The sequence below is a fragment of the Galeopterus variegatus genome, unplaced genomic scaffold (genome assembly GCF_000696425.1).
Source record: "Galeopterus variegatus unplaced genomic scaffold, G_variegatus-3.0.2 Scaffold1217, whole genome shotgun sequence".
Lineage (NCBI taxonomy): Eukaryota > Metazoa > Chordata > Mammalia > Dermoptera > Cynocephalidae > Galeopterus > Galeopterus variegatus.
The window spans coordinates 280,128-290,575 of record NW_007727328.1 but is presented as its reverse complement, the minus strand read 5'-3'; the positions used below and the strand labels follow the sequence as shown (position 1 = coordinate 290,575).

General features: G+C 36.8%; 1 protein-coding gene across 1 annotated transcript in view; it reads left to right on the top strand.

Annotated features, from left to right (window-relative positions):
• Positions 1-626: 626 nt before the first annotated feature.
• The window catches only part of ARHGEF33 (Rho guanine nucleotide exchange factor (GEF) 33), a 50,002-nt gene continuing 40,180 nt past the window's right edge, over positions 627-10,448 (top strand). Inside the window, exons 1-4 of the mRNA XM_008575618.1 lie at positions 627-651; positions 2,162-2,211; positions 8,013-8,177; positions 8,563-8,684. Coding sequence (XP_008573840.1) covers positions 627-651; positions 2,162-2,211; positions 8,013-8,177; positions 8,563-8,684 — 362 coding nt within the window. The remainder of the gene's footprint in view (positions 652-2,161; positions 2,212-8,012; positions 8,178-8,562; positions 8,685-10,448) is intronic.

The following is a 10,448-nucleotide window of genomic DNA, read 5'->3' as shown; positions in this document are numbered from 1 at the left end:
GCTGAAAAGAGGGCCATGTCCACAACACTGACTGTGTGTCATTTCTTAGATTGCATTTTAAACTACAGTTTCATGTCTAATGATCACAGGCCACATTTGATAAGCATCTCCTGTGTACAAAGAAGTCTACCAGCTGCTGAAAGTGGCGACAAGGCCATCAAGAAACTTACTATTTAATAAAATAGAAACAGGTGTATTATCCTTCATAGTTCCTCAAGTATTTTCTTCTTAAAGTAATTTCCCTAAACTATAACCTGGTAATAAGATCAATGGGTCTGAATTAATTAATTTGATCCAAAAAAGAATGTAGCTTATTAAAAAACTACCATAATTTTAAGTAATAAATTTCACACTATTCACAAAATGATATTTACCTTTAAGTTTTAAGCTAAGTATTTACTCAACTTAATATTTTTATTCTTCTGAAATTACATAAACCTCAAATTGTGTTCATTTCAATTTTTTTAAGTTAACAATAAAGTAAGTCTAGTTTCTTCACCAGTTCTACCTGCTGTCCCTTACTCATCATTTCAATTGACAGGTGCAGGGAAGAGGAGGTGGCCTGATCCAGGACAATGATGATGCAATGTTGAAGAAGAAGCTGGAGGAGAGAAGCAACAGGCACCATGGAAAAAACCAAAACAAAGCAAGGTCAGATTTTTCCTAAGTCTTGCTTTAGGGCTTGGGATCAACAAACATAGGTTTGAATCTTGTCTTGACCACTGTCTCAAAACATGACACTTTGTTAACTCAACTATTCTCATTTCCCTATCATCTTATAATGACCAATTATAATTCAGACTTGGTACTAAGAAATAGGAAATGCTATGTACTTGTATATAATTTGGTCTAAGTCATTATCTTATTTTTCTTAGCAATAACTTTAGGACTGTTTCAGAACAACGTGCACAGATTCAACTAACAGACATCCAACACCATCTAGGCCAACCTAGAAGCATAAGTGCTTTTTCTTCTTATCTTCACCATGTAGAAGCAACCATATCGAAATAGGTTCTGTTATCATCTCCAATTTACAGATGAGGAAACAATCACAGAGAAGTCAAGCTATAACTACAAAGTGTCAAAATTAGGTCTGGGATTCTAGTCTCTGTTTCCAAGTCCTGATTCTTGCCATAATACCGGGCTGTTGAGACACAGTATAAAATGAGCTAAATAATCTTTGCTCAAGTTTGTGTGGAGAGCCTTGGTAATCTCAAACCATCTGGATTGTATAGGGACAGTTTTCTGCATGTACAAGTTCTGAGCTGAAGTTATATATTGTTTATGACCTCAACATACTGAGGCTGGTTCCTCAAAGGAGGGGTTTCCTATACCAGCATGTCTTAGGAGAACGGTTTACACATCCACACAATGAAATATTTGTTACCAGGGTTTTCATCTATAAATTTCCTGATTCATACAGTGTGACACAATGGAGAAGTAGCAAAATGGATGAGCAACCAGCTGGATGTTTTGCATGGATGCCTCATCTTCATGGTCAACCAACGTGGTTCTGAAAGGAACATTCTAGGCCAGTCTTTTTTTCTCCCCAGGTTGTAAGTGGTTTTTACAACCTACTACTTTCTTTGTGTTTGCCCTATGTTTCCTGGTGTCTAATGTTGACAATACTTTTTTATATTTTTTGCCTGCATCCTTCCCAGAACCTTTCCATTGACAATTCTCTTCTATCAGCTCTCTTGCCCAGGAGGACAGCCAGAGTCCCTTAGGTGATCTTGGCAGTGATGGTAGGGCAGAGTTCAGAACTTTGGCAAGGATCAGAGGTAGGAGAAATAAGGGACAGTTTAGGTAGGCCTTCTGAGATCAATAAGTGACAACTGGACAGGTGCCTTCCTGACTATAGAACTGTCTTTGCAGGTAAACTTAAGAACATGAGGGAGACATTTCCTGGGAATTCCCTTCTGGCCATTTAATGGCTACTAATCATTCAGTTTGGCTGAGAAACTTTCCCACTATGGTAGAACATGGTTTTCTACTACAATCACCTGTACCAGCTTATTTTTTGTTCCTCTTGAACCATTGGTTTCTTGTCATTCAGGCACAGACATAGGATCCTATAAATTCCCTTATTCCCTGCATGTATCTGAAGAGGATAGGGATAGAATGAGTTGTGTTAATTGAACAAAGCTCTTTCTCTCTACAGGAGAGAATGAACACATGCCGGTGAATAATCCTTCCACACAGATTTACCAGGTAAAGACAAATAGATTGCTTTGAATGCTCCCATGTGTAATAGTGGTGACTGTCTTTTATGTGTAGAGATTTTGAGTGCTCACAAGTGCTTCAGCCTGCATCATTGCATTTATTCTCTTAACAAGACAGTGACATAGGCAGGGCAGAGACTTCGGGGCATGTTGTACTTTTGACAGAACTGATTATTGAAGAACAAGTGTTCCAGTTTATAAAATGCAGCACTACTGCTTCCACCTCTATCTGCTTGTCTCTCCCACCCCGACCATCAATATGGCCATCATACTGTACAAGAGCATTTCCATCAGAGAGGAGGAGAGCAAGATCTGTTTTGCTTAATTTGCTATTTTAGCAGGGAAAATTGATCATTGAAAGGGTGTTAACATTACAAATATTCAAATATGGTCATAGACAAATGTTTTAAGCTCCTTTAAACAATGAGAATAATTTAACTTACAAGGAGATGGAATTTCTGCAAAACATTTTTGCAACAAGAGTCACATCAGGCTGCTTTGGCCCTAGTATTTATTTGTCTTCTATCTTCCAACTGTAAATTTCTGTTGTTTAAAATCACAGAAGTTTATTCTGACATAATTTGTAATACAAAAGCAGTTTGGGCTAGGGAAACCCATGCTTCTCTCTGGGTTTCAGGCAGTGTTTTCTGGAATACATAACAAGGAAGAATTGACAGGACTTGGTGGGGGTTGGGAGAAAGGGTGCTTTCAAAGTTGGCTCTAAGGTTTTGAGCCCTAGTGATTAGGAAAAAGAGTGATCTCCCAAGCAAAAATATAGGAGTCCAAATGAGCAGATAGTTTAGGGGAAATGTCATATAGATTTGTTGTGACAGTAAAGTGAAAATAACAGCTAGTTCCCAGAAATATCATGTGTGAGAGATCGCTGTGGGCCCAATTAGGGCAAGCCAACTCAGGATTATGAAAACGTTTTTAAATTATATTTCTCCTAGACTCAGACCAGCTATGGGAGGTGGTGGAGGAAACAGCTTCATTTCAATTTAATGCATATTTATTGAGCAGTTACTATGTGCAAAGTCTACTGCTTAACCTAATGGGAGATTAACAGAAGAAACAGACATTTTCATTGATTCTTAAATGTCCACAACCTGGAAAATAAATAGCTCATACAAGGTAGTCTTATGTGCAAAGTCTACTGCTTAACCTAATGGGAGATTAACAGAAGAAACAGACATTTTCATTATTCTTAAATGTCCACAACCTGGAAAATAAATAGCGCATACAAGGTAGTCCGTCGAAAGGATTACAACAGAGGCATTAATACAATTCTATGGGGGAGGAGTGAATTAGTGCTGACTGGAAGATTTCAGCTAGGCACTTAAGGACCACTGATCATTTGACAAGTAGATATAGGGAAGGTTATTTGAAGCAGAGGGACCAACTTGAACAAAGGCCTGGAAGCAGGAGCAGGTGTTCTGCCCAAGACCTCCAAATGTTTTTCCTGTTCACCTTCCCTCTGTTCACTTCTGACCTGCATATGGCATTTGAATGAGTGTGAGTACCTCTTTAAACTCAGGTATGATTTAAAGTCTATTATAGATTTTATGTAGGTCACTCCCTGAATATTGACTAAATATAGCTGCAGTGGGGTGGCCTCATTATCTTATTGTATCCTGAACCCAAGTACATCTGTTCACAATGGAACAAATGAAGCAGTGGAAGGGAAGTTGGTCTACATGACCTCTGTGATGCTATTATAACCCCATCCTTGTTTTCAAAGCACACTTCCTAAGCCCCAATCTGTTTACTCCAAGCAACATTTAACCAAAAGAAGAAGAAGAAGGAGAAGTAAAGAAAGAAGAGGAAAAGAAAGGAGGGAAGTGAGGAGGAGTTAACTATAATAAAATACATTCTATGCTAGAGGGGAGAGTATCTGAAGCAAAAGATGAAATTTCAGCAATTCTCTATCTCCTTATTTTATTTTTTTGATAGATCCCATCCCTACCTGACATTATCATATATACTAACTTTTTAAAAAAATTTTATTGTTTGTCTCCTCATTTAGAATGTAAGCTCTAAGGGCAGGAATTTTAGTTCATTTTACTCTCTATTGTATTCTCAGCGTGAAGTACAGAACCTGGCATATAATACATACACAATAAATATTAGCTGAATGAATGAATAAATGATATCTACAAGATGTATATATTGTAGTGTGATTTCAACCATATAAATATCTGCATTTATATGCATAGAACAAAAGAGACGGAAATATGAAAATTAAAGATTATGTGAAAGTAATGAGATTTGGGATGATTCTCTTTTTCTTCTTTATTTTTTTCTGTAATGAAAATAATTTAAGAAAATAAGTTATGTGCCAAAAATACTTCTAATTGAAAAACTATGGGAACCAGTCCTACAGTAATAGGTTTCATCATCAAAACTGCTATCGAAAGTTTTCTAAGATTCGTAAGTCCTGGTTGAGCCTCGGTCTCTTTTTGCCATTGAGGAATGTTCTTCTAACACCAGAGAAATGAACTCTGGGCCCACGGTGGATCCAGGGATCAGTAAGATAAATTTCCAGCACACCAGGCTTCGCATGAGCTTCCAGAGGGCCTTGTAAGAATGACTTTAAGGGCCAACTTCCACAGAGAATGTAGAGGAGTGGATTTGGGAAATTTACTCTTAAAATTCAAATTACTTGCTGCACATTTTGTGTTTTAAAATCATTGCATTTTTGGGGATCAAGAAAGAGGACTAAAACTGGAAGATGGAAGTTGGCAGAAAAACCAGGTTTCTTCTGCAGTGACTCTGGTTTAGGGGGAAACCAAAGCAATTACCTTGGCATCCTTGCTATCAGGTGCTACTTCATAACACCTGGGCTTTCACTCTTACAGAGTCAAGTGTTGTGGGAAGTTGGCATGCTTTGTAGAAGTTTCCCAACCTTAGCATTTACGGCTTTGCAGAGTTCTGAAGGGACAGGCCCAGTCCCCTGAATTTGCTGCATAGTAGTAGACCTTGGTAATGCGGAAGAAATGAAGGGAAAATCTGTGTGAAAAACAACTTAGATATAATGAAAATTTAGTTTGAGGCCTGAGGGATCTTTGGTGGAAAAAAAAAGTGGAAGACATTGGCTAAAATTCATCTTAAGAAGAGTTAAGAAGCCAAGAAAGGAAAGAAAATTGAGAAACAGAAATTAAAAGCAGGAAATAGGAAAAATTCGGACTCCTCTCCCCTATTTCTTTGAGCCTAAGATGCCCTCTGTGGTACCCTAGGCTTCGAAGTACAAGTCTTCCCTGAACCTACCTCCAGTGGGAGCCCGCCTCCAACGGCAGGATGGAGGGATCATTACCTCTCTAGAGCAGCTTCATGAAAAAATCAACGAGATGAGGAACGTGTTCAACTCGCTGGAGAACAAGGTAGACACCCGTTTCTAATCCTGGGGGTGGGCTGTGGGCTGTCAAACAAGGAAGCTGAAGAGAGAGCAGAGCAAAGATGTTAAGACCATGTCTTTCGAGTCTTTTTTTATTCACAAGGGAGTGGTCAAGTTGGTATTGGAAAACCAGTCTGTAGCAGCTAGAGATATTAAGAACCCTAAACATCTTAAAAGTGACATGTTGTCTCAGGTGTGTGATTGTGCTCACAATGGCTTCCCCGCCCTGGCTGGTCAGTGGTGGTGAAGCTGTTTATAAAGCAGTAGCATTACTTCAGTGGCAGGTACACAAGAGGCTCAAAGTAATATCGGGGGAGGAAGTGGGCTCATAGCTCAAAATAGTTTCAGAATTCCCAGAGTTCCTATATAAGCTGGCTGTTAGGGGGAAATCCCAATAGTTTTTAATTTTTTGATAACTGGGGTGTTCTACAGGTGAAGAAAAGTCTTTTTCCCTAGGACTCTGCTACTACCTTTTGGCTTTTAGGGAAAACTCCACACATCCACCTAAGGGAGCAGTGATAATGAAACCTATTTCTGTTGGAGAGTGGTTCCCTTTTTTTTCCAAGGAGGAAACCTAAGTGAATTGCAGGGAACTGGAATGAATGTCAGGTTTCCTTCCTTCAATTTTAAAACTTGCATAGATTTTGCTTTGACATTATACACCCATCCATCTTGTTCATTTTGTTCACAGAAGATGAATTTACATAATGAAAATGACCAGATAAGAAAGTAGTTGATTTAGTGATTTAATCCATCATGATGTCTGAGTTAGGACATGTGCCCAAATCCATCACAATGATTAATTATAACTAAAAATGGTTGGAATGAAAAACAGATTGAGCATGTTATTTTCTCATCTTGCAGCCCCAAACACTTGACAGGTCCTGGTTTTTTCCTCAAAATGATCTCTTTGTCTCTTCTTATTTCTCCCTACTCCCAACCCTAGAAAGAAATTCTTTGTGAAGCATAGTTAACCACAAAACCCTGTATTTTAAAAATATGATGGAGGAGATTAAGTCACTTTATAGTGGGAGGTACCACTGCAAGGTGGATAACCTAATTCTGAAAATGTTTAGAAATGTTTAGAAATACACATTTGAAGAAATTGTGTTAAGGTACCTGGACTTCAATTTTCATTCCTTTAAAGTAACAATACTTGGAGTGTATTTTTAATTATAGAATAAACCTTCTAGACAGTTCTGTGTTAAAGAGAGACATTGAGCTAAGAGTTCCTCTACTTAGCAGAATGTCAGATCATAAATGTCAAGAAAGTAATTGTTTATCCTATCATTATTATTATTATTATTGTTTTAACTTTCTGTCTGTTGAAATGCTTTTTTTATTTGTTCAATAAATAAAACTAAACTTTAGAAGTGCTCCATTTTCTCCACATTTCTGTTTGTGGCTAACTTTTTGATTTGCCATGTAAAGGGGGAGAAGAATTAAAATTTCTTGAACACCTATGTACCAAGCATGTGCTGTGATAGGAAACTTACCTATGTTTGCTTATTTAATTGTCAAGATAACCCTGTGAAATAGATATTATGATAGCTATTTTATGGATGAGGAAACTGCTACAAAATAGTTAGCCAACTTGCCTAAGATGTTAATATCTGCAGGGGAGAGCTAAGATTTGTATCGTACCTGATTCCAAAATTGACATCCTTTTCATGCTGTGGAAGTTGGCAATAGAAGTGTAATGCGTGCACCCCTGCATGACCAGGCTGGACTGCTGAAGACAAGTCATATCACCGTCAACAACATGCTAAGCTCCTACCGTTGTACATATCTCTGTGCCTTCCTTAGGGATTAAAGCCCACTTTCACTGAAAATGCCATTACCTCCTTTTCCATGATGTCATCCAAGAATGTATATAAATATAAACTTCTTCCCTTTCAAAGAAATTCTCAGTTATACTTAGTTATTACTCTTTTTATCTTAATTTTTAAAAACTTCTTAAGGAAAAAAGAACTGAATTTCTTTATCCTCTCATAACAACCAGGAAGAATATAACCCATCCCTTCTTTCACAGACTTCGAAGAGTTACTGGATCAAGATGATCTTTTACATACATGTGTTGCTTTTCAAGTAAATCTCATTTTAATCAAGTGTTTCTAAATAAACAATAGCTTGCAGGAGAATACTTGTAAACTTAATTGATTGCTTGCTTTCTTGTCACTAATCAAGCTTCATTATGTACTGTATAAAGCAGACACTCTTTTCCCTAGATGAATGAGGCCAAGGTTCTTTTAAGTTGTCCAAATATAAGTATACTAGTAAATGAGATCTGCGGGTGTTTAGGAGCCTGCTTTCTTAAACACAAGAAAAATTCAAGGGGCCAATGGTGCCATTTATAATAATTTTTAGCAAATTCAATTCACTTTTCATGTATTATTCAGTTGCAGGCACTAGCCTCCGAACTCAAAACTGGTTTCACAGAAGCAATGCAAGAGCTGTCCCGAATTCAACATGGAGAATATGCTTTGGAAGAGAAGGTTAAGAGCTGCAGGTGTTCCATGGAAGAAAAGGTTACTGAGATGAAAAATTCATTAAACTATTTCAAGGTAGGCTCCTTTTCTACTTCTCTGGTGGAAAGATATTCTTGGGATTAGCAACAGGAGAAGAAAACTTGCTTTTTTCCATAGCAGCCAAATATAAGAATTTTTCTTTTGAACCATTCACTAGTTATCATAGGAAAATATGTATTACACATTTTTTCTTTTTGACACTCTGTGTTAAAATTAAAGGCCACAATGGGAGTAAATTTTTTTATCTCTCATTCATTTATTCAAAGAATAAACAAATAAACAATATTAAATATTAATACATATGAATATATAAATTAATATATATTAAATGTTAAATATAAGTTTATGTTGTACTAGATATTGTGTTATATACTTTTTACCCCTTGCACCAGTTTAACACATAGCAAGTCTTATTTTTTAGGAAGAGCTGAGCAATGCCATGTCAATGATCCAGGCCATCACTTCCAAACAAGAAGAAATGCAACAGAAAATTGAACAGCTTCAGCAGGAGAAGCGAAGAGAATCTCGAAAGGTTAAGGCCAAGTGAGTGTCTTAAAAAATTTTACCAAAGGTAAACCTATAAGCAATGGCTTGGGCAGAGGCACCGAGAATACCCTCTCCATTACCAGTAATAGCTAGCTGGCCACTGTGCTCCATGGGCCAGCATGTGATGGAGGTTATAGAGACATAAAAGTTGGTTAATACAAAGAATGGATGGCACCTATTACATGGAAAAATGCATTTAATACACTATGATGTAAAATGAAAATGATATAAAATGGCTTGTATACTTTGATTACAACTGTAAAAACATGTAAAATAATAACCAGAATGATAATTTTTTTCTTTTTTCATTATTTTTTGTCATGTATTGAGTATACATATTTATCGGGTACAGTTATATTTTAATACACTTAGGCAATGTGTGGTGATCAAATCAGGATAATTAGCACAATTTCCTCTTCCCTTCCCAGCTTCTAGTAACCACAGTTCTACTCTCTACTACTATAAGCTCAGCTTTTTTTTCCTTTAGCTCCCTCATATGAGTGAGAACATGTAGTGTTTATCTTTCTGTGCCTGACTTATTTCCTGTAACATGATGCCTTCCAGGCTCATCCATGTTGCTGCAAATGACAGGATTTCATTCTTTGTTATGGCTGAGTAGTATTTCATTTTGTGTATCTATACCACGTTTTATCATTCATCTGTTAATGGACATCTAGGTTGATTCATATCTTGGCTATTGTGAACAGTACTGCAATAAATGTGCAGGTGCAGATATCTCTTCAGTGGCTAATTTTCTTTCCTTTGGATAAATATCTAGCAGTGGGATTGCTAGATCATACAGTAGTTATATTTTTAGTTTTTTGAGGAATCTCTATACTGTTTTCCATAATGGCTGTATTAATTTACATTCCCATCAACAGTGTATGAGTTCCCTTTTCTTCACATCCTTGCCAGCATTTGTTGTTTTTTGTCTTTTTGATAATAGCCAGTCTCACCAGAGTGAGGAAATACCTCATTGTGGTTTTGATTTGCATTTCCCTGATGATTAGTGATGTTGAGCATTTTTTCATATACCTGTTGTCCATTTGATGTCTTCTTTTGAGAAATGTCTATTCAGCTCATTTTTTAATTGGGTTATTTAGGGTTGGTTTTTTTTTTTGCTGTTGAGTTGTTTAAATTCCTTTTATATTCTAGATATTAATCCCTTGTCAAATGAATAGTCTGCAAATATTTTCTCCCACTCTGCTAGTTACCTTTTTGCTCTGTTGGTTATTCCCTTCAATGAGTGGAAGATTTTTAGTTTGGTGTAATGCCATTTGTCTATTTTTGCTTTTGTTGCTTGTGCTTTTAGAAGTCTTCTCCATAAAATTTTTGCCCCTATGTTTTCTTCTAGTAGTTTTATAGTTTCAGTTCTTACATTTAAGTCTTTAATCCATTTTGAGTCAATTTTGGTATGTGGTGAGAAATAGGGGTCTAGTTTCTTTCTTCTGCTTATGGATATTCAGTTTTCCCAGCACCATTTACTGAAGAAGCAGTCCTAGCCCCATTTTACATTCTTGGTGCCTTTGTCAAAAATCAATTGGCTGTAAATATGTGCATTTATTTCTGGGTTCTCTATTCTGTTCTGTTGGCCCATGTGTCTGTTTTTATGCCAGTACCATGCTGTTTTGATTACTATAGCTTTATAGGGTATCTTGAAGTTGGGTAGTGTCATGCCTACAGCTTTGTTCTTTTTGCTCAGGATTGCTTTGGCTAGTCAGGGTCTTTTGTAGTTCTGTATGAATTTTAGGATTTTTTTTT